This window comes from Sodiomyces alcalophilus (genome assembly GCF_042370955.1).
Source record: "Sodiomyces alcalophilus JCM 7366 unplaced genomic scaffold ACRALscaffold_10, whole genome shotgun sequence".
Taxonomy (NCBI): Eukaryota; Fungi; Ascomycota; class Sordariomycetes; order Glomerellales; family Plectosphaerellaceae; genus Sodiomyces; species Sodiomyces alcalophilus.
Genome location: NW_027263541.1, coordinates 495,652 through 521,777, shown reverse-complemented (window position 1 = coordinate 521,777; position 26,126 = coordinate 495,652). Strand labels below are relative to the sequence as shown.

General features: G+C 57.2%; 11 protein-coding genes across 11 annotated transcripts; 5 read left to right on the top strand and 6 right to left on the bottom strand.

Moving 5' to 3' along the window:
- Positions 1 to 7: 7 nt before the first annotated feature.
- Positions 8 to 1,776, bottom strand: ACRALDRAFT_1078170 (uncharacterized protein). Its single transcript, XM_071018736.1, has 2 exons — positions 1,623 to 1,776; positions 8 to 1,532 (listed from the first exon to the last, which is right to left on the bottom strand). Exon 2 carries the CDS (start codon positions 1,528 to 1,530, stop codon positions 199 to 201), a length of 1,332 nt encoding a protein of 443 aa, XP_070871117.1. The 5' UTR covers positions 1,531 to 1,532; positions 1,623 to 1,776; the 3' UTR covers positions 8 to 198.
- A 1,944-nt stretch (positions 1,777 to 3,720) lies between these two features.
- Positions 3,721 to 6,929, top strand: ACRALDRAFT_213564 (uncharacterized protein; the record flags this gene model as incomplete). The annotated part of the gene is made up of 8 exons (XM_071024097.1): positions 3,721 to 3,806; positions 3,830 to 4,324; positions 4,351 to 6,091; positions 6,130 to 6,489; positions 6,538 to 6,578; positions 6,611 to 6,636; positions 6,684 to 6,730; positions 6,768 to 6,929. The coding sequence occupies 8 exons, from the start codon at positions 3,721 to 3,723 to the stop codon at positions 6,927 to 6,929; spliced, it is 2,958 nt and encodes a 985-aa protein (XP_070871116.1).
- A 37-nt stretch (positions 6,930 to 6,966) lies between these two features.
- ACRALDRAFT_213563 (uncharacterized protein) lies at positions 6,967 to 11,302 on the top strand (the record flags this gene model as incomplete). Its single annotated transcript, XM_071024096.1, has 2 exons — positions 6,967 to 7,016; positions 7,042 to 11,302. 2 exons carry the CDS (start codon positions 6,967 to 6,969, stop codon positions 11,300 to 11,302), a joined length of 4,311 nt encoding a protein of 1,436 aa, XP_070871115.1.
- Positions 11,303 to 11,527: 225 nt separating this feature from the next.
- ACRALDRAFT_1072973 (uncharacterized protein) lies at positions 11,528 to 12,307 on the bottom strand (the record flags this gene model as incomplete). Its single annotated transcript, XM_071018049.1, has 1 exon — positions 11,528 to 12,307. One exon carries the CDS (start codon positions 12,305 to 12,307, stop codon positions 11,528 to 11,530), a length of 780 nt encoding a protein of 259 aa, XP_070871114.1.
- Positions 12,308 to 12,981: 674 nt separating this feature from the next.
- Positions 12,982 to 13,943, top strand: ACRALDRAFT_1072972 (uncharacterized protein; the record flags this gene model as incomplete). The annotated part of the gene is made up of 2 exons (XM_071018048.1): positions 12,982 to 13,473; positions 13,542 to 13,943. 2 exons carry the CDS (start codon positions 12,982 to 12,984, stop codon positions 13,941 to 13,943), a joined length of 894 nt encoding a protein of 297 aa, XP_070871113.1.
- Positions 13,944 to 14,271: 328 nt separating this feature from the next.
- ACRALDRAFT_2030318 (uncharacterized protein) lies at positions 14,272 to 15,387 on the bottom strand (the record flags this gene model as incomplete). Its single annotated transcript, XM_071020655.1, has 3 exons — positions 14,272 to 14,987; positions 15,074 to 15,246; positions 15,317 to 15,387. 3 exons carry the CDS (start codon positions 15,385 to 15,387, stop codon positions 14,272 to 14,274), a joined length of 960 nt encoding a protein of 319 aa, XP_070871112.1.
- A 582-nt stretch (positions 15,388 to 15,969) lies between these two features.
- ACRALDRAFT_1072970 (uncharacterized protein) lies at positions 15,970 to 16,450 on the top strand (the record flags this gene model as incomplete). Its single annotated transcript, XM_071018047.1, has 2 exons — positions 15,970 to 16,057; positions 16,206 to 16,450. The coding sequence occupies 2 exons, from the start codon at positions 15,970 to 15,972 to the stop codon at positions 16,448 to 16,450; spliced, it is 333 nt and encodes a 110-aa protein (XP_070871111.1).
- A 282-nt stretch (positions 16,451 to 16,732) lies between these two features.
- ACRALDRAFT_2114400 (uncharacterized protein) lies at positions 16,733 to 19,155 on the bottom strand (the record flags this gene model as incomplete). Its single annotated transcript, XM_071023683.1, has 3 exons — positions 16,733 to 17,584; positions 17,655 to 18,861; positions 18,926 to 19,155. 3 exons carry the CDS (start codon positions 19,153 to 19,155, stop codon positions 16,733 to 16,735), a joined length of 2,289 nt encoding a protein of 762 aa, XP_070871110.1.
- Positions 19,156 to 20,461: 1,306 nt separating this feature from the next.
- Positions 20,462 to 23,081, bottom strand: ACRALDRAFT_1045257 (uncharacterized protein; the record flags this gene model as incomplete). Its single annotated transcript, XM_071015391.1, has 2 exons — positions 20,462 to 22,036; positions 22,101 to 23,081. Coding segments are annotated over 2 exons (2,556 nt in total), but the record flags the coding sequence as incomplete, so codon positions are not given.
- A 424-nt stretch (positions 23,082 to 23,505) lies between these two features.
- On the top strand, positions 23,506 to 24,474 carry ACRALDRAFT_2114281 (uncharacterized protein; the record flags this gene model as incomplete). The annotated part of the gene is made up of 2 exons (XM_071023675.1): positions 23,506 to 23,669; positions 23,940 to 24,474. 2 exons carry the CDS (start codon positions 23,506 to 23,508, stop codon positions 24,472 to 24,474), a joined length of 699 nt encoding a protein of 232 aa, XP_070871108.1.
- A 282-nt stretch (positions 24,475 to 24,756) lies between these two features.
- Positions 24,757 to 26,106, bottom strand: ACRALDRAFT_1083654 (uncharacterized protein; the record flags this gene model as incomplete). Its single annotated transcript, XM_071019485.1, has 2 exons — positions 24,757 to 25,914; positions 25,987 to 26,106. The coding sequence occupies 2 exons, from the start codon at positions 26,104 to 26,106 to the stop codon at positions 24,757 to 24,759; spliced, it is 1,278 nt and encodes a 425-aa protein (XP_070871107.1).
- Positions 26,107 to 26,126: the final 20 nt, after the last annotated feature.

Here is a 26,126-nt window from a genome sequence, read left to right as displayed (position 1 = left end):
CTATATATTAGTACACTGTATATTATGTACGGAGTACCTATTAATATGTACCCGGCAGTGGTTCATAAAACCCCAGACTGTCGATGATCATGGACCTAACACGAAAGACGGACATGCATCTTGGTATCTAGAGATTGCACTGACGGCCAGGAATGTATGGTATCCATCTCGCATACCGGCATAGTCCACCCACGCACCTTAGCTGTGCTCATTCTCCGAAACTGCCGTCTCCCTCCATACGGGCGCTTGCCATTGAGTATCTCCCAACCCTTCTCCATTGTCCCCGACCCCCTGCCTCTCCCCAGGTAATGGTCCTCCCTCTGTCAGATCGAGGTAAAGGCTCGGCTTCTCCTCTCTCCGCCCAAGCACGTACCGTCGGAACAGCCAAGGCAAGTAAGTGCCGACCTGGTACTCCATGAACCTGCGCTTCGACACGGCAAAGACGAAATCCAAGTCTTCCAGGCTTCTCCGTTTCGTCTCCTCCAGCAGCAGGAAGACGAGGGCGAACGCCACGACGTTGAACCCGCTAAAGAGGGCCAACGCCCCGCCGTCCCCGAGTCCCGAATTGATGCTCGGGAAGAACAGGGACAACAGCCCGGCAAACCCCAGGTTGACCGCGATGGCGAACGCCGCCCCGGCCTCTCGGTGCGAGAGCGGGAAGCTCTCCGACGCGACGGTGAAGGGAATCGGGCCCATTCCGGGACTATACGCCGCCGCGAAGAGGAACAGGAACACCGCCAGCAGGACGATGCGCGTCCGCTCGTCTTGCGCCGAAAACGACGCCGCAGCGCACGCCATCAGTACGGCCATCACCGGCAGGGTTAGGGTGAGCCATTTTCGCCGCCCGAGCGTGTCGATGGTCCGGATCGCCGGCAGGCAGAAGACGAAATTCACCAGCCCGAATCCGAGGCTGTACAGCATCGCCGTCAGTCGGCCGGCGCCGGCGCGGCTAAAGAGCGTACCCGAGTAGAAGGCCAGGACATTGATTCCGCACAGCTGCTGTGCGAGGGCCACGATCGAGCTGCTGATGAGGGCATTGCGCAGCCGCCTCTCCCTGAACAGCTCGTAATATTGATGCAGAAACTCCGACAAGGTTTGCGTGAGACTGGTGGCCGTGGCTGTCTTGGCACGGGCCCTCTCCCCCCCCGCGTACTCCTCCTGGTCGACCGACTTTTTGATCAAGTAGATGTCCCGCAGAGCCTGCAGCTCTGTCTGTCTCAGTTTTCGCAGGTTCTCGTAGGCTTTCTGGGGGTTGTAGTTGGGACTAGACTCGCGCATCAGGTATCTTGGGCTCTCGTCGCAGAACCAAATGACGAGGACGAGCAGCATCAGAGACGGCACGAGAGGTGCGCCCATGACTAAAGCGAACGCCGTGCGGTCCTCGGCCGTGTAGAATATGAGATTAAAGGCGAATCCTACTGCTATGCCAAAGGCAACCCACAGCTGCCAGGCCAAAATGGACGTTCCACGCCAGAACCCGACGGCCGTTTCGCTAGCCAGGATAGGTGTGCTGACGGCCTTGATACCCATTCCTGCCGGGCGGGTTTCGGTTGTTCGGTTAGTCCAGGTCCTTTGCTGATGCGAGGCCTGACAGGCCTGAAAGTTGAGTGCACAGCACATACCTATGCCGTTGATTATACGAATTCCAAACAGGTGGTACCACCTCTCTGCGAAGGCAGAGGAAATGGACGTGACCAGGATCAGAAACGCAGCAACGGCGATTCCGCCTCTCCGGCCCAGGTAGTGGTTGATAGGGAGCGCAAGGGGACAGCCCAGGATGGCCGCGAAGAGAAAGGGAGAGGCGTTCGCCGCCCCAAGCTGCCAGTCGTGTTCTGTTATCTGTGCACTGGCTCCCGAGCCCTGCGCCCCCTGTGTGGCTTCGAGGCCGAATTCGCCGCCGTACAGTGCTCCCCCGTTGAGAGACGACTGGACATGCCCTAAAGGTCGCTCAGTAAACTGTTTCTCCCGGCAACGGGAAAATGGCAAGTTCGTAAGGAGTCACACGCGTGGCCTACCTTGGAGAAACGCGGCGAGAGACACCGTCAGTATAATGGGCCACATTCCTCGTTCGGAAAGGGGAACGTCTCGTTCCCGCCTAAGCGCACGCTTTTCTTCCTCGGTCAACGGCACCGGGGGTTCGCTGCCCACTTCGGGATCCGTGGCGTCGGCGATTTTGTCATACAGGCGCACATCTTTGGCCACACGAGCCCCCCGGAGCAGTTTGTCATAGTCGACCGGAAGAACGTTTTGAACAAAAGTCCGGACATCTGCTTCGAGTTGGGCGTCCGAGAATTGAGCTAGAGGGAGCGTAGGCGCTGTCAGCAACGTGGCAATGCCAAAGGGGCGGAACGATTTGAAACAGCGCGGATGACATCTAGTCAAGGGGGGCCCGCCCATGACTTACATAACGGGCTGACAATGATGGCTCTGTCGTTGATCCTTCTGCGCCTTGCTTGGGCGCTGAGGTTTTTGGGAAGCGTAGCCATGTCTACAGTCGAACCATTGGAATGAATGGTCGTCGCCCTAGATTGATATTGAATCACTTGGGTATAAGAAGAACGTGCGATCTCCAGAGTCGCATCTGAAGGTGTCTGGTTTCAGTTAAGCGCGGGAATCACTGGGTGGTTGGTGTCTTCGAGGAGAGGAAGACTGGAAGAGAGGCCTCACGGAATCGAGCCTTCAGACATGCAACAACATCCTTGCGCCGGGATGGGATGGGGGTCTTAAAGTCCTGATTCTTGCTTCTCTCTGGAACTCCAGCACGTCGAGCTGCTGATGGACGCCAGAAGCGTCGCCGTCGCCTAATCATAGCCAATTGTGTCACCTTCGGTCCCCGACCAAGCATGGCTACGGGCTGCAGTGGCAGGCTGATTACAGCCACCACGGCTCACACGACACCTCCGGATGCATAGAGAGCTGTAGCTGCGCCTCTCTAGCAGTTCGGTCTGGGTGGAAAGCTGTTTGCTGTGTACCTTGTCCACACACCACTATATTGCCCGACCTATCAGGTTATGATCGTCGATACAATTATCGCTTCTTACTCGCCAGCCTTTGTTTTCTTCGACGTCTTGGGCTCTCGGCAGAACTTCCCCGCGTATTATGCCCCGGCCGCCCCACCACAGTCCGGGGTCGAGTCGATGGTCGGGATAGGATCGCTTCCTCATGTTCTTTTTTTCCTCGGTGCAAGTGTTACGGAGGACGGAGTCTTGACCTGCACTCGGGTTGGGAGTATGGACCCGTGACGGCTGTGAATATGAATTACGAAGTACTTCTGGAATCGAAACGAAAACAGCATCAAGCTGAGCGATGCTTCTAGGCCGCGATCTTCAATGTGAAGGGGGCTGTGCCCCAAGGCAACAGGCATTTGACTGGTCTCGGGACCATCCTGGTCAGTAAGGGCTTGAATCATTGGATGACAGCTCGTCTTCCAGCAGCCCTGCGTCAATACTTGGGGGGAACCGCCAGCTTGGATAGGTATTTGTTTGAGAGAGGGTGCGAAGGCAGCGGTGCCCCTGGATGGGTTAATTCTTGGAAGGGTTCCCGCATCTCCAGCTTCACTCTTACGACCTGCACATCGTTTGGAGTCATCCTAACCAACACCATTCTTAGTATCGACTCACTGAGTATTGGAATCTCAACTCGTCTGGTGCCCAGCAGTGAATTAGGGGCATCCCGGCAGTAACCCCAACGGCTCGCGCCACGGAAACGCTCCGTGGAAGAATGGCTTCATCGTCGTTCGCAGTCGAATTTCGCCAAGCGCAGAGGCTCTACAAGACAACGAGTTCCCTGCGACAACCTGACGAGGCGTAACAATCTGATTCCGTGCGAGGAGTCCAGACCTGACCAACACGATGGATCCACTGAGCATCTCCGCCTTTGTCATAAGTCTTGTGGGAATAACTGCAAAGTTCTCCGAGTCTGCCGGGCGATTTTCGATTGACCAGAGCTTTCTCCCTGACGATATCAACGACTTCAAAGTCACCATCTCAAGTCTGCATTCTGCGCTCCGCAGTATCGCTACCGAGCTCGACAATAACCGACCGGAGCTCCCGTCCGAGAAAGCACATCGTCAGGACATCTTTCGGATCCTGAAATCATGCGAGGCTTCCCTGAAGAAACTCGGGCAGCTCCTCCCTGAGCTGGGCGAGAACCCGGGGCCACTTGACCGGGCCAGGCAGAGCTTGCTCATGTCGTTGAAAAGGAATGTCATCCAGAACTTGCTGTCGCATATTAGCTCGTACACTGAGGTCCTACACCTCAGCCTTCTCACACTGTCTCTGTACGTAGTAAAACATCCCAGGCCATTCTTTCATCTTGATTTCTCGTGACCAGCAGCTAATAGCAGGTCAGGGGTTCCATGCGAGCGCAACAAGAGTCGCAGGAACAAGTTCAAGCCAGAATCAGGGAACTGACAGATACGATAAGATCGCGGATGCCTGTTATGAGGCAGCGGCCAATCCTTGTCTGGGATGATGACGAAACCATAACCGGGGGAGCAGAATCGCTCATGCGCGAGATCCAGGCGTGGAGAATGTCGGCGGACGATGTGGCGGCGGGAGTCACCTTACAGGTGGATAGAATGGACCGGCGACTGTCTTCGCCGTCCTTGGGTTCTTTGCCTTTGCAGAAATCCGCACGACGGGATACATCCACTTCGCTAACAGGCGATGAGGATGCCGAGTCGGACGACTTTGATCCCGAGCCCGACCGCGAAATCGGGCCGGGGAAAGACATCTTGCAATTCCAGTACGAAGCCAACCAAGAAATAGTGAAGCAGCTAGAAGATTGCGGCATATTTCTGCGTGCGTCGGCCTACCAAAGAAAGGGCATTGCCATTAAAGAGAAGCTGGGTCGCCCGGGGTGTGATGTAAGTTTCCCGTTTGCAGAGCAAGCCGCTATGAAAGAGAGGCTCGCGGACATTTTGTTGGCCTGCGAGACGGAAAAAGAGACCATGGAAGCCAAGGCCATCATCCAAGACCTGCTGAGCGCGGAGGTTAAACAACCAGAATGCGACCGGAACACAGACAGGCTCAGTCGGCTCTACCACAAGCTCGGCGATCTGCACTTCAGAATGGACGACCTGCCCAAGGCAACCAAATTTCTGGGTCGCGCGTTGGAAGGTCGCAAGAGCCGAGAACCAATGCGAACGGAGGATGCACGAATGACGGCAGAGTTGCTCGTAAAGGTACAGCTACGAGCCCAGGCATTCGACGAGGCCCGGGGTCTACAGCGATGGATCCGAGAAGAACTCGGTCCCGACGGGCCGCCGACGGAGGTCCTCTCGGTTGTGTATAGCTGGTGTCAAGAACAGGGATTTGACATCAATTCGGCCCATTTCAGCTTCGACACCTGTGACTCTGCACTGCGCACTTCGCCGCTCCACCTGGCCGTTCAAGAGCAGGCCATTGAGATTCTCCGGCAGATCGTCGCGTACGGCGCCAATCTGGAGAATGGCGACGACGACAACGCCGACCTACCCACTCCGCTTCTCCTCGCCGCAACGACACGGAACCCAGATATCGTGCGGCTTCTACTCCAGCACGACGCGTGCAGCAATGTCCGAGATGGCATCGGCATGACGCCACTACATCGGTGTCAGAGCCAGTCCGGGGGCGTTGAGATAGCCGCGCTCCTCCTGGAGAGCGAGCCGGGACTCCTTGATCTCGTCGACAAGGGAGGCAAGACGGCCCTCTACATGGCATGCGAGATGGGGAACGAGGAGATGGTGGAATTCCTACTACAGCGGGGAGCCAACCCGAACATCTGCCAGACGTTGCAGGGGTCGTCCCCGGCGTCCGGGGCAAGCGTCATATGCACGCCTTTGATCGTCGGGATCGAGGTGGCGGCCACGAACTTTCGCAAGGTTCGAATCGTAGAGAAGCTCCTGAGGCACGGGGCCAATCCGTCGCAGAGCGATGGGTACGGCGGGACGGCTTTCACGGCGGCGAACAACGCGGGCCTCGCGGGTTCGGAGATTCGGAGGCTGCTGCAGCACTACGCCCCTGCGCCTGCGTCTCCCGCTGGGCGCAGGACAAGCTCCCGCTCAGATTCGACCGTCTCTGCGAGAAAATCGTACCAGAGCAATACTGGTGTGCCGAGGCGAAGTAACTTTCTGGAAAGAATCTGGAGTCATCCGGGATCGCATCGCTCGAGTGTCGACTCGGGCTCGACGACCCCGTCAGTCGCCGGGTCGGCCGAGAATCGTTGAGGCAGGTGGTCCAGCCTAGGACCGTCAGTATAGGCGAAGACCATGCGACGGTGGTATTTGGCGATGTCATCGTTGGACCACACTGGCCAAAGCATCTTCAAGCGTTTGAGATCTCGATTAGCCATCACCGGGCACATAGTTGTGTCGGGACTGGGGTGAACGGAACTTTCTCGCTGTTGTCCATTGGGCCTTGGACTGTAGGACCACAGTATACCCATTCCTCTGGGTCTCCCAGGACGAAGCTTGGATGGTGCTCAGCACTCCCTCGCATGACAAATAATGTAGAGTAGGTGTGTAGTGAGTGTAAAGGTAGTGTAGTGTAAATTGAGAATGTGAATCGGGCGTCCGTTTTGTCCGTTGTCCGTTGTCCGTTTGCTTGATTACGGAATAAATATGGATCAGTGAAAACGGTGAAAACGGTGGAAACGGTGGAAAACTGACGTAAGCTCATCAACGTCATCAGTGGGTGTCTTAGTCATAGTCCGGGCAGGTACCCAGGTACCCCACGAGCTGATCTTCAACGTGAGATGGATATTCCACACTTCTACTCCCCGAATAGCTTCCTTTGATTCCCAGCCTCTCGGAGAAGACCAGCCATTCTCATTGCAGCTGCGTCCATTATCAGCTGATCATCTCACCTCGTCGAGAGGCTTCCCAGGGTATGCCATACCGGGACATTCCTCGAGAACGCTTCATCACCACCACTCACCACCTCGAATGAAGGCTGCGGTGACGCCTGAGCTTTACCAACCGCCAAGATGTCGAGTGTCAAGGCCCAGCTAAAGTCGATAGCCGACTTGGTCAAGCAGTCCAAATGGGACGATGTCATTGAGAAAGCGAATGACTTTCTCGACAGAGAGCCACGGAACCACCAAGGGTACAGAGTTTCTACCTTCCTCTCGTCTGTCGCCTCAACCCATCGGCACCATCGCTAAATATCTACGCAGAACTATATTTCTCGCTTTCGCGCTCGATAAGAAGAGCAGATTGGACGAGTCGGAAAAAGCCTACAAGTCAGCCGCATCCCTCAAGCCTCAGGACAGCCAGGCATGGCAGGGCCTCATCAAGCTCTACGAGAAGCAGGGTCCCAAGAAGATTGCCAGCTATCGAGAAGCTGCCTTGAGCCTGGCCGAGATTTGGCACCAGGCTGATGAGATGTACAAGTGCCAAGACGTCATCGACAAGTTCATTGACTTTGTCAAGCTACATGGCGACCGAGCCCAGTACGTCGACGCCCTCGATGTTATCCTCCCCGAGAGTCCCATTTACGCCGCCCTCGAAGGCCGCGTGCCGCATCCTGCGACGACTTACGACACCATGGCCCAGATCATCGAAGCCGACGAGAAGAAACGGATCAACACCCTCATTGGAGAGCGGAGGACTAGGATCGGCGCTCGCCTTAACGAAGTCACCATCGACGTCAGGCGTGAAGTCCTGGGCCAGAGCAAGCTGCCCAACATTTACCAGCAGCTCATCAACTGGACCAACGATGATGAAGTGCGCCGTCGATACGAGGAGAAGCTCCTCCAATGGTGGCACGATTGGCTCCTTGTGGCGCCGGCCGGGGAGAAAAAGGCCGGCGCGCTGCAGATGGTGCTGCGTCTGTCTCTCGACATGGTTATTATCAAGCATCCGTTTCGGCTCGCCTGGGACGTTGTCATCGACTGGAAGGATGGTGCCGAGATCAAAGACTGGGACGTCAACATTCTTCGAGACTACTGCACACTCTTCCCGGAAAGCGATACATACAAGGTAGTGACTGGCTACCTGACGAGCAGCTTGTCGCCATTCCCCAAACCTGCGCCTGCGGAATTGGAGGCCAGCGAAAGCGAAGACGAGAGCGAAGACGACGACGGAGGAGGTGTGTCCATGGTTCCCGTCACCGATGAGGACAGGCTCCTCATGATGACGGACGGAATCGCCACATCCGACTCCCTCTTCGCGTATCGGCTCATGGGCGAATACTACCAGCACTTGGAGGAACACGAGAGCAACGTAGAGCTGATGCGGAAAGCCGTCAAGCATCTCGAAGCGGAGAGTGTAAAGACGGGCATGGTCTTTCAGAATACCCGAGACGCCTTCGCCCTGTACATGGGGACGGCGCTCGTCTTCTACCAGTCTCCGCGTCACCACGCCGAAGCCAAATGCCTATTTGAAGGAGTCCTGTCCCATGACCGATCCTCGACGCCCGCGCTGATCGGCATTGGCCTGATCTATGGGGAGGAGGAGGAGTACGATGAAGCAGTCGACTTTCTGGAACGGGCCGTTCAGAGGGATCCCACCAACATGCGCGTGAAGACCGAGGCAGCATGGGTCAAGGCTCAACAGGGAAACTACGAACTGGCTCGAGCCGAGCTCGAAGATGCGCTGCCCAAGATTGAGGAACGTGGCTCGTCGGCGAAAGAGCTCCTCGCCTTGACGCAGTATCGGCTCGGCTTTTGTGTGTGGAACCTGGATACCTCGAAAGCCGCGCGGAAGAGTCGGACGGGGGCCTACGCCTATTTCCTGAGCGCTCTGAAGAACGACCTGAACCTCGCCCCCGCCTATACGAGCCTCGGTCTGTACTATGCGGACTATGCCAGGGATAGGAAGCGAGCCAGGCGGTGTTTCCAGAAAGCCGTGGAGCTCTCTTCTTCCGAAGTCCTCGCGGCGGAGAGACTGGCGAGGTCGTTCGCCGACGAGGGAGACTGGGACCGCGTCGAGCTGGTGGCGCAGCGAGTGGTGGACTCGGGCAAGGTCAAGCCGCCTCCGGGTTCCAAGAGGAAGGGCATCAGCTGGCCGTTTGCGGCTCTCGGCGTGGCAGAGCTGAACAAGCAGGACTTCCACAAGGCCATCGTTTCGTTCCAGTCGGCTTTGCGGATCGTCCCGGAGGATTACCATTGCTGGGTTGGTCTCGGAGAGAGTTATTATTCGTCCGGTCGATACATTGCTGGCACCAAGGCCATCCTCAATGCCCAGAAATTGGAAGAGACGATGGACGCCGAGCGCCTCGGCGATACCTGGTTTACCAAGTTTATGCTTGCCAACATCAAGCGAGAACTGGGCGACTTTGACGACTCCATCGCGCTGTACCGCCAAGTCCTGGACGGCCGACCGGCCGAGGAGGGTGTCGCTATAGCACTGATGCAGACCATGGTCGAGAATGCGTTGTACGGTATCGAGAAGGGCCACTTTGGCAAATCCGTCGGGCTCGCCATGGATACCATCGCATTCGCCTCAACAGCGGACGCCAAGTTTAGGAGCAACTTCAATTACTGGAAGGCTCTAGGTGATGCGTGCTCCGTATTCTCGGCCGTACTGAGTCGGACGGCCGATTTTCCAGCCGAGACTGTCATGGCTATTTTGCAGGACGGTCCCGACAACGCGTACGAGGTCCTGACTGATGTCGACAACGTTGGGATGGGCGTCGTTTCCGCCAAGGGGCTGTTTGCCGATAATGAGAAGTTTGGTGTGGATTTGACTCGTTCCATCCATGCGACGATTCTGTGCCACAAGCGAGCGATACACGAGTCTGCCGCCGACATCCATGCGCAGGCCGTGGCGTACTACAACTTGGGCTGGGCCGAGCACCGGGCGCATGCGTGCCTGTCGCCGAGCATCAAGACGAAGCTGAGTGCGTATCTCAAGGCTGCCATGCGGTGTTTCAAGCGGGCTATCGAGCTGGAAGCTGGCAACTCGGAATTCTGGAACGCGCTCGGCGTGGTCGTATGCGAGGTCAACCCGGCCGTGGCCCAGCACTCGTTCATTCGCAGTCTGTATCTGAACGAGAGGAGCCCCGTGGCGTGGACGAACCTGGGGACGCTGGCGCTTATGCAGAACGACGTTCGGCTCGCCAACGAGGCGTTCACGAGAGCGCAATCGACCGATCCCGATTACGCCCACGCCTGGCTCGGCCAAGCCTTCGTGGCGCTCCTGGTCGGGGACGGCAAGGAAGCCAGGGGCATATTCACGCACGCCATGGAAATCGCAGAATCCTCCTCCACCCTGACAAGACGGCGGTACTCGGTGGCCGTCTTCGACCACATGCTCACCAACCCCGCGAATTTCAACGTCGCCTCTCTTATACAGCCCATCTTTGCTCTCGGCCAGCTCTGGAACTTGCGACCCCAAGACCTAGCGTATGGGCATCTGTCTACCCTTTTCCGGGAACGCGCCAACGACCCTTTCGGCGGCGTTTCGACCCTGGAACACATTTGCAGTGTACTCGAGGCCGACTACGAGGACACCGAGTCGCCCCAATCCCTCGCTCGCTTCGCCCTGGCCAAGACGGACCTGGCGCGCCTGTACCTTGCAACGGGAGAATACGAAAAGGCAATCGAGTGCGGTGAAATGGCCGTCCAGCTCTCGGACGACGAGTCGGACAACGAGCTGAACAAGGAAGAGCGCAAGAAGGCGCGCCTCTCGGCGCATCTCACCGTCGGGCTGTCGCAGTACTACAGCAACGACGTGGACGAGGCAGTCACGTGCTTCGAGGCCGCGCTGCACGAGTCGGACGATAACCCGGACGCCGTGTGCCTTCTCGCGCAGGTCCTCTGGGCCACGGGTACCGAGGAATCGCGCGAGAGGGCGCGCGGGGCGCTCTTCGAGGTGATTGAGAAGCAGCCGGACCACGTGCAGTCGGTGCTGCTGCTGGGGGTGATTGCGCTCCTCGACGACGACGAGGAATCGGTCGAGGCGGTGGTGGCGGAGCTCCAGGGCCTGCGGACCAGCGACGGCGTCTCGGCGGCCGAGCAGGAGCAGGTGGGCGAGGTGCTGGGCGCCATGGCGGCACTGAGCGGGGGGGCGGAAGGGGGGGACCTCGACCAGGAGGACGGCGAGGCCATGACACAGATTCAGACGGATGTTATGCTCTATCCGCACCTCCCGCACGGGTGGTCGAAGCTGGCGGACGCGACTGGTGAGGTACACCCGGCGGACATGGCGCTCAACGTGGCGATGAAGGCGATCCCGCCCTGGGGCCCGTTGGATGCTGTGGACCTGGCCAAGGCGTACGCGGGAGCAGGGAAGGCGGCGGATGCGCAGACGGCAATCTTCCTGGCTCCGTGGGCTCGGGATGGATGGACAGCGTTGGGGGATGCGATTTCGGGGCATTAAGGTGGCATATGGGAGGACCAGGCGTAACAGATTTAGATGGTTTACATAACGGATGATGAATGATAAATATGGCTGTGACGGGAGCATCAATAATTATCATGACAGGATATCTTGGCGGAGTGGGGGCATTTCTTGTCGAAATCAAGGGTATCATTCTAAACTCCATACACCACCAACGTGTCTGTTTAGCCGTGGAACCAAGTCCACTTCGTTGCGTGACTCCACTCATGTCGGTGACGGGTTGCTCCCCACTGCCTCCCTCAACCTCTTCAGCCGACCCTCAAGCCACGGCTTCTGCCACGCATCGATCTTCCCCCCGAGCACGACACAGTTCTCGGGTTCTAGCAGCACCACGCCCCTCGCGACGGCCGTCCCGCTCTTCAACATCATCTTCTCGCCAATACCAGTAATTCCGACGCCGATGCGATCCACCCGCTTCAGCTCGAGGGCATACACCGTCCTCCCGGCGTGATCCTGCAGCACGAGGCGATGCGTGGCCTTTTTGCTTCCGCCCGGCGCAGTCCCACCCGTCCTCGCGGCGGTCCTCCGCGCATGCGCCGCGGAAGCTTGGCTCTCCCCTTCCTCGTCGCCGAGGTCCGCGCCGCCGCTGCCATCGTCCCCCTGGCCTGGGGCGGGAAGGCGGATGATTTCCCTCCCGCGCGTGCCCTCGCCGCGTTCCAGGGCCTCGAGCTCCTCGACTTGCTCCCAGCGGCTGCGGGACAGGTTCTCAATGTCGACGACTTGGACGTGCACGTCGGCTGTGAGGGTGCGGCTGGGGAGGTTGGGGTCGGATACGTTTTCGGGGAGGGGGGTGGCGAGGGATGGGTCGAGGAGGCCTGGGGTGGTGAGGTCGGCGGCTAAGAGGCGGGCTTTGGCGGTTGCGAGGAGGGATTGGAATGGTGGAGGGGGGGTGCGCGATGTTACGATGGCTGTGAGCCAGGTTTGCGAGGGGATTGGGTGGTTGGAGGACTGTAGGGCCAGGCGGAGCTGGGCCGGTAGGTCCATTGTAAGAGTTGAGTGAGAAGGGTTAGTGAGGTTGTTTGCCGGAGGGCATAGTGGAGACGATCCGAGGTCGTGGGCAAAGCTGTGGGAATATGAGAAGAGTTGATAAGAGGAAGAGTTTTGATGGTGGTGAGAGTGGGAATAATCCGTATATGGATGAGGGAGTGGTAGCGTAGGGCTGAGGTGGGGGTTGGATGGGGGATGAGAATAGCGTGGGGGCGCAGTGGGGGTGCTCATCCAGTCTGGAATGTCACTCGGATAGAAAACCCAAAGGACAATGACCATTAATATCTTGGCTGTAAAACGGACCAAGGGAGAATTTGCAAGCTGGGATGTATGCTTCCTGAGTATGACCGTCCATAATTTCATCGCGTTCATAGGTTCAAGAGATGAGATCAGAGAGAAAAGGATCAAGTCACTTCCCATGAGTGCAAAGTCACGTGACCACGTGATCCGCTAAGCTCCCTTCAGGCCACCTGATGGCTTCCTTTGTATCTCTGTCCAATCCTCCGTTCACCCTGATACAACACTTTGCGACTTGCCCTTCGAGAGAAACAAATCAATCGAAGTCTTGAAAGGAAGCTATTCATTGTTCCAAACGATCACAAATCTGTCAACAATCCTGCCGCCTACCCATCCCTTGCGCAACATCATCTCCGCCTCTGCCGCGCATCACCATGTCGACAATTGCCTCCCCCCGAGAACCATCCGTAACGCGCTTTAGTCGCCGTCTGTCCTCCCAACCGCTCTCGCCGACACCCTCGAGCCGACCGTCCCTGGAGGCCTCCCGCTCCCAAGCGAGCTCACCGCGTCCTGCCACACCCAACACCCTCCCATCGGGCACGCCGGCCGCAGCAGGGCCTCAGAGTAAGCGAGCCAACCGCGCCGCTCTTCGAGAATACTACAACATCAAGAGACAGCAATCTGCTCCGTCCACTCCCACGCTGGAGGTGACGCAGCAGTCCGAAGTGCCTACCAGCGAGCTCGACGCACCCAACTTTGACGCCGACGCCCATGTCCAAAAGGCGCTGGAGAACAGCACTCTCGAGGACCTGTTGAAGCTATACACGCGAGTATTAGGCGAAGTCAGGGCGTTAGATGCCGAGAAGAAAGCCCTCGTGTATGATAACTACTCGAAACTGATTTCTGCCACCGAGACAATACACAAGGTGAGCCCAAGATGGTCTTTCTTTTGTTTCGTTTTCTCTTTTCAGTTTGGAGGAACTGACTCGAATAGATGCGAGCCAACATGGACCCCCTGAACCCCATGGCTGCAACCCTCGACCCGGCCATTGCTCAGATATACGCCCAAGCCTCGTCCATACGGGAAACCCTACGCGCGACTGTACCCGCGCCGGGATCCGAGGCCAGGGAGAAAGACGACGCGCTGGCGCAGCAACGGAGAGCGAGACGGCTTGCCAGGGAAGTGCTCGACACGCCCGAGAGGTTGCGGAAGCTGGTCGCGGAAGGGAAAGTGGCCGAGGCTCGAAAGCAGTGGGACATGCCGCGACGGTTGCTGGAGGTGTGGAAGGCCAAGGGTATCGGGGGCAAGGACGTGCTCGAGTGCCTGGACGAGGGCGATGCCGCTGTGGGGAGGGTGAAAAGTCCGTCGACAGACAGCGTGGGGGAAGAACGGTAGCGGTTTTGAGTATGTCGACTACTCATGCTATGGATCATCTGCTCGCCGGACGAAGCGTACTTGCCATGGCGTATCCCTGAACCACCCCGCGGCTTTCTTTCACCCGGCCGATGACTACATCCATCACACGGCATGTCACTGACCGCTACAACTTCTCACGTTCGACTTGCGATGTCCTCTTTAATCGAGCTTGGGCTCGTTACCTTACATGGATGGAGTATCCGTGGACTCTCTACCATAACAACTCTTATGTTCCCAGTCTATGGACACAGTTATCCATTCTCTATTCTGCAACACAAACCCACCTGAACAACGGTGTCGGCTCACTTCACGCCTGGACAATCTCAAACGGATCGCGGTCGACTTCACTCATGAGCACCCTCGCCTGGGGCACCGTCGCCCGCAACTCCCCCTCCAACAACGGCACCAGCCTCTCCCGGAGGAACCCCCGCTCCGAGTTGCTATGGAACACCGTCACGACCACCTTGCCAAGCTGCACGGCCTGCAGAGCGTTGTGGTGGCTCACCTCGCCCGTGACGATGACATCCGCATCCGCACCCCCCACCACGCCCCAGCCGCTGCCGGCGCACACGGCCGCCGAGCGCACCTCTCGCTCCCGCCAGCCGTCCCGGTCGGGCGCCGCCACCATGACGTGTCGCATTCCGACGGCCGCGGCGAGGTTGCTGACGAGCCGGCCGACTTTCTGCGGGGTCGGGAAGCGGAGCACGCCGCCGGCGCCGGCGCCCTCGAAACCGGCGGGCGGGGCAGGGTTGGGGGTCGCGGCGGTGCGGTCGAAGGGGGCGTCCCCGGCGAGCGAGTCGGCGAGCCAGGCGTTGATGCCCTGGGGAGCGGCGTCGAGGGCGGTGTGCGGGCAGTAGACTGCGATGCCGCGCGAGGCGAGGAGGAGGAGGGTGGCCTGCTGGGGGTCGTTTGTGGTGATGGATTTGAGGCCGGAGAAGATGATGGGGTCTATTAGGCAGTGGGTGTCAGTGGGTTCAGTGGGGTTGTAGGATGAAAGTGAGACGTGGAAGGGAATAGCAAAGACTACCAAGACTCCAATGCGTGGAAAATGTGATACACAGTAAAGAATAAGGGAAACGGGATAAGACAACGAGGAAGAGGGAACATACGGTAGCTCACAACGACACTGGCACCCTTGTCAATAGCCTCCTGGGCGACGGCGTACGTGAGATCGTTGGTGACGAGGACGACGGGCGACTTGGTCTCGTCTGACCCCGTCTCGATATTTCCGAAAAGAAGGCCGACATTATCCCATGAACGGTCAGCAATCTCCTCGGGGAAACTACGCGGCATGCAAGTCAGCAGGGCCAGGTCCGGAGCCATCAGGAGTGTAGTGGTAAAGACGGACGCACTGCTTCCTCATGGCACCCACCACCAACTGGGTGAAGGCGGGCGATCGGTAGTTGGCACTAGCAGCCGCCATCTTCGCGGTTGACGTGGTCGAGTTGGAGGGGCCGCAGCGGGAGATGGGAGTCGAGGTGAACGTCCGCCCGAGAACGCGGGGATGGAGTTGACGGTTCGATGCTAGGGGGCCTGCCCTGGGGATGAGAGTTTGTAGTCGTAGTGTCCGAGTCTTTGAAGCTGCACCGGCGTTGGTGATGAGATGATGGCGGCTCGGGTGGCGTGATGCTAGCCTTGAACGCATGGGCAGTCTGGCTCTCTTTGATTCTTTCCTCAACTGAATCAACCAAATACAATAAATGGTTCAACTTCGGAGAACGTGGTTTTGGTTGGTCGGCTGAACGAAGGACGGTGGATGAAGGTGAATGAACTGCTCCGTTTCTTGTCCGTTCTATTGAGTACCAAGTACAAGTACCAAGTACCACAACCGAACCGTTTCGAGTGACGTCGACGCTGCTGACTCAGTCGTTTTGTGGGGCACACGAACATTTATCTTATCAATCAGATCTGAGCATCACCCCTCCACCAAGTTCAATTCATACCGACAAGACCAGTCAATGTCCGAGTTCCTCCTCCTCGGTCTACCGTCCCAATCCCCGAAAAAATGTCAGACCAAATAACAGAAGCCTCCCTAAAGGAGGCCATCACCGAACGTCTGAATGCCGTCCACGTCGAAATCACCGATATGTCCGGTACGTCCACGCTTCATGTAGAACCTGCCCCGCGTCATCCCGAATCCGAATCGCATACATCGCCATCTCCCCACGTTCTTCTCTTTCCTCCACCGTCTTCTGCTTCCCATCTCCTTTCTTCCCAGCCCTTACTAACCCCGTGGTCCAGGCGGCTGCGGCCAATCCTTCACCTCCCTCATCGTATCCCCGCAGTTCGAGAAGCAGACCTCCCTCAAGCGCCATCGCCTCGTCAACGCCGCCCTCAAGGAGGAGATCGCTCGCATCCATGCCTGGAGCGCCAAGTGCCAGACCCCCGCCGAGTTCGAGCGCAGCAAAGCCGCCCACGGCGGCGCCACCGAGGGCCCTCCACTAGACGGTACCGTCGATGGGAAGGTGGAGGGCGTCAAGGAGTAGCAGAGCAGCAGAGTAGGACAGGGCAGTCAGATGGAAGAGAAGAAGAAGCGTCGTATCATGATACCACATAAAACTACCGGCCGGAGAGACTGGATACGCCGCGCGATACTGCTAGGCCATGTGGTCACAGTCTAGTTAGAACCCTGTTGACGAGAGAGGCCCCCGCTGTACTATCGTCGGTAATGTTTTTGTATTCGACTTTTGTCCGCGCTGTTCCTACGCAATTACCGGGATTCCATGCGCAGATTCAAAGTCCCCATTACGCACCCCTCCACCACCCCTCTAAAACAGACCCAAAAGATCGTCCGTCGTCTTCTTCTGCTCCCCGCCTGTACTTGTCGTTTCCGACTTGGTCTGTTGGTGTAGTTGCATGGCTGCCGGCAACGGCTGGTTCGATGCTTCGCCGCTAAAATTCAAATCAGCGAACCCATTCATCAAGTCGCTCATGCCCCCGCTCAGGCCCGCCCCCGCCGCGGATCCCGACCCCGAAGAAGGCCCCGCCACCCCCGACGGCTGCTCTTGCGCCGGTGGCGGCGCGTCAAAGAGGCCCATCATATCCGCCATCGCACCAGAGGCAGCACCGCCAGCGGGGCTCGTCACTCTATCCGGCGTCCCCACGCTGCCGCCTTGTTCCGTGGACGCGGGCGCCGCCCCGTCAAAGTCAATGTCGAGGAGGTTCTCGACATGGTTCTGCGACGACGCCGTGCCGCTACCCGATGCCGCCGCCGCCGCCACCGAAGCCGCGATGGGATTCTCGGCCGCTTCCTGCCGCTGCTCCCGGATGGCGGCGCGCTGAATCTCGTCGGCCCCGAAGCGGCCCGCGCCGACGAACGACTCGGGCGCCTTGTGGTACACGGATGCGAGCGTCGAGAGCTCGTACAGGAGCTGCTCTAGTAGTGCCGGCGGCAGGCTGGACACCGTCGTCTCGATGGGAGGCTTCGGGGAAAGGATGATTTGCTTGGCTATCTCGAGATCGCCCGACAGCAACCGCCAGTAAATGTACGCCCTGTCGCGGATGTCTGGGTTGTCGTTGTCCGTAGTCGCCGACTGCAGCACCTTCTGCACCAAGCTTTGGTTGCTACCGGGTTTCTTCAGGAAAAGCTTGACCACCGCCGTCAAGATTTGTAGTTGTGTCTGGTGTTCAAGAAAACCGTCAGCTACCGTATGGTGATCGAGGCATCGAGGCGACATCAATCATTCTTACCTGGGTGAATTCTTCATTGAAAATGTCGACAAACCCGGACAGAATCTCCTGCGCATTGGTAATCTTCTCCGCGTACTCTCCCACAATCCAGATCAAGGATCCCCTCGCCGACGGCTCATCCAGGTCGTCAATGTGCTGGCAGAGCGTTGGGATGACCCCCTCGTATCCGGGATACTTCCGGAGGATATCCTTGATGACCACAACCACTTCCTGCACCACGTAATTGACCTTGGTCGCGATGAGGTCCAGCAGCGCGTTGACGCATTTCTCGCTTGCGCTTTCAATCTTGATCGCCACCTGCCCGATCGCCTTGATCGCCCTCTTGACAAAGTCCATGTCCACCTCCAGCGCGTACTCCTTCAGCTCCGCCAGGAGCTGGTCGTAGTTCTTCTCGTTTGCTATCCTGACCATAATCTCGAGCTTCTGGAGCTTGATGTAGGGCGGGTCGTTGTACTTGCAAAAGAAGACCCGCATCTCCTTGCTGAGGATGTCGGGCTTGGCCTGTAGCAGCAGGTCGATGTTGCGAAGCGCCACGTACTGCACTTCCGGTGCCGACGACACCAGCGTAACCAGGGGAGGCGCCATCTTCTTTAGATACGAGCTCACCGCTTCCGGGCTGAGGTGCTTCATGTGGATGAAGACGGCCTTGACCGCGGCCAGTACGACGCTGGGATTGACGTGCTGGAACTGTGGCGTGACCCTCTCGCAGATATGCTCCGACTCCTTGACCTCCGTCGGCGTGTAGTTGGCCAGCGTCGTCAGAAGTGTAACCCGGCCCCATTCCGTGCACTCGTTCAGCGCGAGCAGCAGCTTTTTGAGCGTCGCCGGCGTAATGACAAGCGCCCTGGTCTCCGGGGCCGTCTCGTGAATCTCCGAAAGCGCCTGGACAGAGTTGGCAACTACCATCGGGTTCGGGTCCCCGATCAGTTCCTGCAGCGTCTCAAGGAAACCGTTTTCGATGCACGTCGTTGGGTTCAAGTCGAATAGCTTCGCAACGCAAATCGCAGCCGTTTTCCGAACATAAGGCGACTCATCTCGTAGTGTTTTCCTTAGCGGGTCTTCCATATAGTCCACCATCTTATCCACACGAATGCATCCCATCGTCCGTATGGCAAGCGCGCGTATCAGGGGATTAGGGTCTTCCGCATCTTGGACAAAGGTGTTGACGGCGAGAATACAAAGGTCGGGATGTGATTTGGCGTAGTTCCTAATCGTCGGTCAGTCGCCGCAAAGCAGGATACACGGATTTTCCTGTCGACGTCGACACTTACATCATATACAGATAGACGAGCTTCTTCTGGTCGAGATCGCTCGTTGCAATGTTCTTCAAGACATCTGGAAACAGCGCAGACACATCCTTGCCCAGTGTCATGGCCATGATGGTCTTCTGAATCGACTCTTTCCGTTCGTAGGCATATTGCGATACCAGGCCAGCCCGTAGTTCGAACGTCTCTCCCTTCCGAGGCGCACTAAAGGCCCCCCGAATGCGGTTGACCGCCATGACTGCAGGCGCTCAAAGGGACAGGTGATGGAGGGGCACGAGGACTCGATTTGACAGTGTGAAGGGAAATATAAGATGACGAGGGGGCGTCCGTCAGCCGCTTGGTAAATACAATACGACCGCCCTCTGCAACGGCCTGTCGTGCAGCCTATGTCGCCGAAATGGAGTTGTCCGCAGGAGTGTCGTCGTTGATTTGCCAAGGCCCAAGAGACACGCTCGATAAAGCGAGATCGCTCCTGAACAGATGACCTTTTGGGTAGCCTAGTTTCTGTGGAGCCGCTCGGATAGAGGCTTATGTGCTACAATATGCAATTCAGAATGTAATACTATAACGAGAGTGGGTACCTCGGTACTTGGGTCTTGGCATTTTTGTCCTTCGCTTGTACCTCCGTCCGCTTGGATCTCGCAAGCTCTCGTCTCGACAGTCTACTGCCCAAGGACGAAGTATATCCCAACGCCTCTGGCCTCCGACAAACAAGCCATGGTATGTCAGTTTACTATAAGGGTCACACAGATCGTCGGTGTCAATCATTACCTGACCGGATCCTAGGCGAACCTCCCGAATCTCCGCCGCCTCTTCATTGAAGCAAGGACGGATAATGAAGAGAGGGCGGTATCACGGAAGGCTGTGAGTTGCCCGGGAGTGTTATCTCTGCCTCGATATTGATTCCGGATCTTCTAGTTCTACAATGCTGTCCTTTTCATGGGCTCGGTGGCCGTCTTTAGCCTGATGGCTCAGAGGATGAATGCCCCAAGATGACAGTCGTCGCATGAAGTCTTTCACGCCAGATACACGACTTACCAGAACGTCCATCGCCCTGTGACCACCACGCCTCGGTCCCACCACAGTAAGGACCTATAAACTAGGAATCCGCACATGGGGCTCTCGGATGAATGGGTAAGGCCACAGGAATATCATGCACCCTGGGCCGTTGTAGGAATCCGAGTTCATAAACTCCGATATACCCAGCATGAGAAGACACTCTAATGCTGCAGCCTGCTCTATCTGTACGGAGTAGGGAACAGGGTGGATGGAAAGCTTTGTGGAACGATAATGCGCCATCGTTGACGGTGAAGAAACAGTTCCGACGACTGCCTAATGCTCTTGAAATCCTGTAGTTCTTCTGCACCTGCTCGGGCTGCTCCTCTAATTATTTCTCAATTCATGAAAACATGGCCTTCATGTCAATCCAAAGTCGCTCTACATATCCATCCCAAACGAACCCAGTAAATCAACTGAATCTCGGCTATGCGCTTGCCAAGGCAACCGCTCATCAAACCATCACGTCCCCTCGTCCATCTCCTCCCCTCCGTTCCCTGCTTTAGCGACGGGCGCCTTCGCTTCTTGTTTCCTCCATAACCCTGCGAGAAACTCACTCGTACTAGCTTCATCAATCCCCTTATCCTCCCTCTTCTTCAAAAACCTCGGGAACCGCAAGCTAAGCCCCCGGTCCTCACTCACCAGCCCTATCGCCGCCGTGTATGTCGGGCTCAGCGTAATATCCGCAAACGCCACCTCCCAGACCTCCAGCGGTTCGAACCACACGTCGGGTTCGGGCCCGGAGTATTCGATAAACGCCGGCTTGGACGAGTGCGTGTTCTTGCTTTCGCCGCTACCCCCCGTGCCGTCGTCGTAGAATTCCTTGTTGGCCTTGTAGAACGCGTCGGTGAAACCGGACATGCATTTGCAGACTACCTCGAGGGCCCCGCTGTCTTCGTTGCGCACGGCGAGGAGAATCGGGGACCACCATCTCGCCTTGCGACCTTGCCCATGCCAGCCTGCCACCGGTATCATGTCCAGCGTGTCGAAGCTGGAATGGTAGTCCTTCTTGACTTTTAGCCACGAGTCGAGACGCTTGTCCGGTTCGTACGTCGCAAGCAGCGGCTTGCGTCGTGATTTCTTCCTCGCCGTCACGTCTCCGCCTGCGTCTTGCTTGACTTTGGTTCCCTTCGACTTCCTTGCTTCTGTTTCTTCTGTTGGCCCCGTAGACTCGGACGTGTCGTCTTCCTTGTAGGGCACATCCGTCAGATTGTCAAGGATTTTGACCATAATGCCCTCACACTTTGTATCTGTGGCCTGCTTGAAAAAGTCCAGTACCGCATCCGAATCTTGAGAGGTAGCATCAAGACTCTTGACCCAGGTGAATTTGCGAGGGACTTCAATGAACATGGAGCGTAGGAGCTCCCTCCTCTCGCGAAACGACCGATCCAGAAGGGGTTGGCCGTTTAGAAACATCAAGTCGAAGGCGAAAAGGCAAACGTCAACTTGGATGCTTCCGATTGCGACGTCTTTCCTCGCGCGGTTCGTCAGTGTCTGGAAGTTCTTCAGCTCGCCAGTCTGCGTGTCAATAGCAACCACTTCGCCTTCCATGATGAAGCTACCGACCCCCTCGCCCCGTATCTTGGGCATCAGGGCGACGAGATCAGGATACTTGTCCGTCATCAACTCGAGATGCCTGGAGAAGATGCTGACATTTCCCTTGTCGTCGCAGTGAATCTGGGCACGTTGTCCGTCATACTTGAACTCGCAGGCAAAATCTCGTCCCTGCAACTTTATGAGCATCTCGGAAAGATCCCGAGTGATGCTGCCCAGCATTGGACGGAGGGGAATATGCAATGTGAGCCCACACCGAATCAGCAACTCCTCACACACACCAATCTCCAGTAACGCCGGGACTAGGTCATTATAGTTTGGACGTCGAGCAAAACACGCCTTGACAATCTCCTCCGATTTGGCCCACACCTCGGCCAGCTCCTCCTTTTTGAGCTTGGCTAAGTCTGCGCGAGACCGCAGCGAAAAGTCAGATCCAGCGGGCCGGGAGAGAAGAAAGGCTCTGGAGAGGGCGATGAGCATGGTCGTTTTCACTGCCCCGATACGAAGCTGGAACGTAACTTTAGCGACGGAATTCCAGCAGGGGTTGGCGGGGTGTTGGAATTCATCTCACATGCTGGCAGAGCGTCCGGACAATGTATCTGCTTTCTTCTCCTCCTCTCGCGTCTTGCAGCAGACGGTCGACCAAACGCTGTTTCACCTCCCCACTGCCCTGACCCTGGCTGTTGGCAATCTTGACCAACGACTGGTACACCGACTTGATAGTCAGCGGCTTCGGTTTTCGAAGCGTGAAGCTCTGCTTCTTCTTGGCCTCAAAGGCAACGTCCCCGGCGTCGCCGTACTTGTCGTAAATCCTCTTCAATGATTGAGAATCTAGACCACATACGTTTTTGAGTGCTTTGGAGATGGCAGAGCCGCCCAAGCCTAGCTCCAACGAAATGTACGGGGGAGAGATGGCATTCGTCGTCAGCCAAACAGCCGGGAGCAAACTGCTTGGGTCTGCTTCTATGAGGACCCGGATGAAATTGACTAGCGTATCGACGATTTTGATCCTGCTTTGAGTGCCGTTCACCAACACGAAACATCTTGTGAGCAGAGCATACGAAGCATTCCCGTCCTCGGTAGCCCAATGCTCCCTGAGTTTGGCGGTATAGTCTGACGGGTCAAAAGTCAGGGGACTTTGATCGAATGGAATGGACGACGAGACGGTATCTTCTGCATTGGCGACAGAAGAAAGCGAGAGTGTTTTCCTCTCTGGTTGTAAAGGCTCTGGTTTGGATTCCGGAAGATCCTTCTCCGGACTGGATGCTGAGCTGGACTGACGCGAAGACAATGCCACGGTACCAGGTTCTACAGGTCTCTCATTTTGAAATTCCTGGTCCCATTCTGCTTGGAGTTTCCTTGCGAGCTCTTCGTCGGCCAACTCGTGCGCTGGCCTGTCATCGGCTGCCACTGGGGTTGCACTGTCACGACCACCAGACTCAGATGCGCCATTCCGCCTTTGCTTGGAGAAGAAGTATTCCAAGCCGCGAGCTGGGACGGCGGACGAGCTTCGGCTATCGTTGAGCTTCCGTTTCTTCGCTGGATTTGACATCGTTTACGTATCATGGGCCAGACACATGGAGAAGAAATGAGGAGGGAGCTGGCAGAGGCGAGCTGTCTCCAAAGACAAACAAATGAGACCGTAAATTTCTTCTCTTGAGCAGCGATTCGACGTGACATGGAGTTGCATTAATGCTGTATACTTCGTACCTACAGTATCGGTCCCTGCCCTGAAATGGTGTCTGTCAATGACGCTTTGCAACGCGCCAGCACGCGGTCACGGCTACTGAGTAATACGGTGGAGCACAGACCAGGAACTGTCGGAGTTCATTTTATCCGCCTCCGACGCTAATCCACTTCTGGACTTGGCTGCGCACACATCCGTCGAAATCTTCCTCGACTGCCCCACTGAAAGAGATCTTCCCCTTCGACATCACCAGAGTCAGACGCCGAAAACCGCCGACGACGCTGCGAAGATGAACGGCGAAGATCCGCCCGAGCGGCCCGAATACATTCTCAATATCATCAATGGCCTGGAGAGGTACAACCCCGAGGCCGTCGGGACCCTCGAGGCCTACCTGACGGAGCAGTGTGAGCAGAATTTCTGCGACTCCAATGCCAACCGGACACTCCTCAAGCTGTGAGTGCCTGCCTACCCTACCCTACCCCATTCTTCATTGTTCAGGCTCCTTCCGTGCATTCATTTCATCGTTGGGTTATGTGATGAGTTATGTCAACGTTTCCTATTAGCTTGAGGACGGACGTGAGGGTTTGGACCTTGCACCGTTTACTGAAACAAAACTATCCATTCTGACTGCAACCCGTTACCCCTTTTTCTTTTTCCTTTTTTCTCTCGCTTTACTTATGGGAAGATCATTGTCGCTGACCTTGATGCGTCTCGTCGTGGCAGGTACCAACTCAACCCTGACCGGCTCAAAGATGAAGTCGTGACCAACGTGCTTGTGAAAGCCATCACCCAGTTCCCCTCGGCCCAGTTCGCCCTTGGGCTCCACCTCATTAATCCCTCGGCGGCCGCGCAGGGCGAGCTCGGCGAGGCCATCGCCAAGCTCCGCACCCTAAACTCCCAGCTTGAGGGCGCCCAGTACGCCCGCTTCTGGAACGCCGTCGACGGTGACGACCTGGTCGCCGACCTCATCGCCGACATCTCCGGCTTTGAGGACACGATCCGGGAGCGGATTGCCGTCCTCGTATCCCAGGCTTTCCGCGAGGTGAACCTCGCTCAGCTCGAGTCGTGGCTTGGCCTCAGCACCGATGCCACAGTCAAGTTCGTCACCGAGGTGGCGGGCTGGAAGGTCGGCGAGTCGGGCACCGTGTCCATCCCTAGCAACCCTGACAATGAAGCGATGAAGACCGAAATTAGGGAGGATGTCAACGTGGAGATGTTCTCTAGGGTGATCAGGAGAACATGGGAGGAGGTTGTCTGATGTGGCGAGTCACATGGTTTAGATTTCCGGCAGGGTTATGGGCAGCATGACGGCAAATGAACGGCGTTTTATTTATCTTTGCTTAGCTTTTTCACTTGGCTATTTGGAACTTGGGTCGGGGCCGGTGGATTACGAGGGGATCATGGACACCCGGGCATGAGGAATGCGAAAAGTCTTGCATGATATTCTGTTGTGGACTGACTTGTCATCCATGTCATCCAAGTGCAAATTGTGACCCTGGAAGTATCAACAGCCATATTGGAGGCGGAAAAGAACCAGGTATCAGTTCGTAGCAAGTTCCTCCCACTGCACTCCGCACCATTCCTCAAGATGACCGACCTCGCCAATCTCCACCCCCCTCTGCACACAATCCGCCTCGCAGACTCCCACTATAATGGTACCCCAATCCATCCCATCGAGCCCAAGCTCGTCAGCTTCCAGCTCCGTGATGGCCTGCGGAACCAGCTGCAGCTCAAACACGCGACCGGCACCGCAATTCCCGCACCGCGGCATCCCACTCCGCCCCGTCCCCGCCGCCGCCGAAAGCACCCGCCCGACCGAGTCATCCTTGGAATACAGCAAAGGCTGGCCGTTAAACTCGTACCGGATCACCTGGTCCGGGTTCTGCGCGAGGCGGTCGGCGAACTTTTGGAAGACGGCGTCCATGGACGATTCAAAGATATCCTTGTCCCCGCCGGCGCCGGAATCGCCCGCGGACGAATCGTCGACTTCTTCCACGCGCACGTTCTGCGGGATCGGCGGGGGCTCGGGATCGAGAACCTCCAGCTCGGCGTCGGAGATGTAGGAGACCGGGTACGGTTTGGGCAGGGCGGAGGACGCAGGCCATGGCTCCGGGGGTGGAGGTGGACCCCCGGTTTGCTGGGGGTTGTTCAGGCTGAGGGTTTCCGCGAAGGTTTTGGATAGAGACGTGGCTGTGCCTTCTTCCTTTTTGGGTTGAGTTGCTGGTTCGGCTGCTTTCGCAGGTGCGGCGGCGGGAGCAGGATTGGACGTCGTCGACGTAGCAAACGGATTGCTACTCCCACCCGAGCTGAACGGGTTTGCAGCGGTCGCAAAAGGGTTCCCCGCACTTCCTGATCCGCCTAGCGATTTGGTGCCGAAGAGGGCCTCTCCCAAACCCGGCCCATCAGCTTTGGCCTTCTCTGCTTCCTTCTTGGCCTTCGCCTCTTCTGCTTCCTTAGCAGCAGCCTCAGCTGCGGCTGCCGCCACCTGCTTGTCTATCCTGTTCCCACGGAGTGCTCGGATGCTGCCCTGCTTGCGGCGACAAGTCTGTCTTCGGCAAGAGAAAACGTAGAGACGGCGTTCGTGGCCGGGGAACCTGTCGAGTTCTCCGTTAAGTTGTAGTAGGAGAACCATCATGTCCTTGCATACTCCGCACCTCGCTAGTGCGGCCGATGGCGGTTTGTCAGGGTCCAGCCATTCCTATCCGGCTCCTTGGTTAGCCACCCAAGAAAGTCAGAAGCTCTATAGAAGATATAGGGGATCGCAGCGTACTGGGGAGCCACCTAGACGGCTGATGGTGTCATCCTCGGGATCTTTGGATGTATAGCCGAGAAGCACAGTGGTTTCAGTGTACTCCTCGTCAAAATCCGAATCACTATCGTAGGATGCCATGGTGGTGCTGTCAAAGTCGC

Coding starts and splice junctions, on each gene's coding strand:
- ACRALDRAFT_1078170 (XM_071018736.1), bottom strand. CDS start 1,530: ATGGGTATCAAGGCCGTCAGCACACCTATCCTGGCTAGCGAAACGGCC.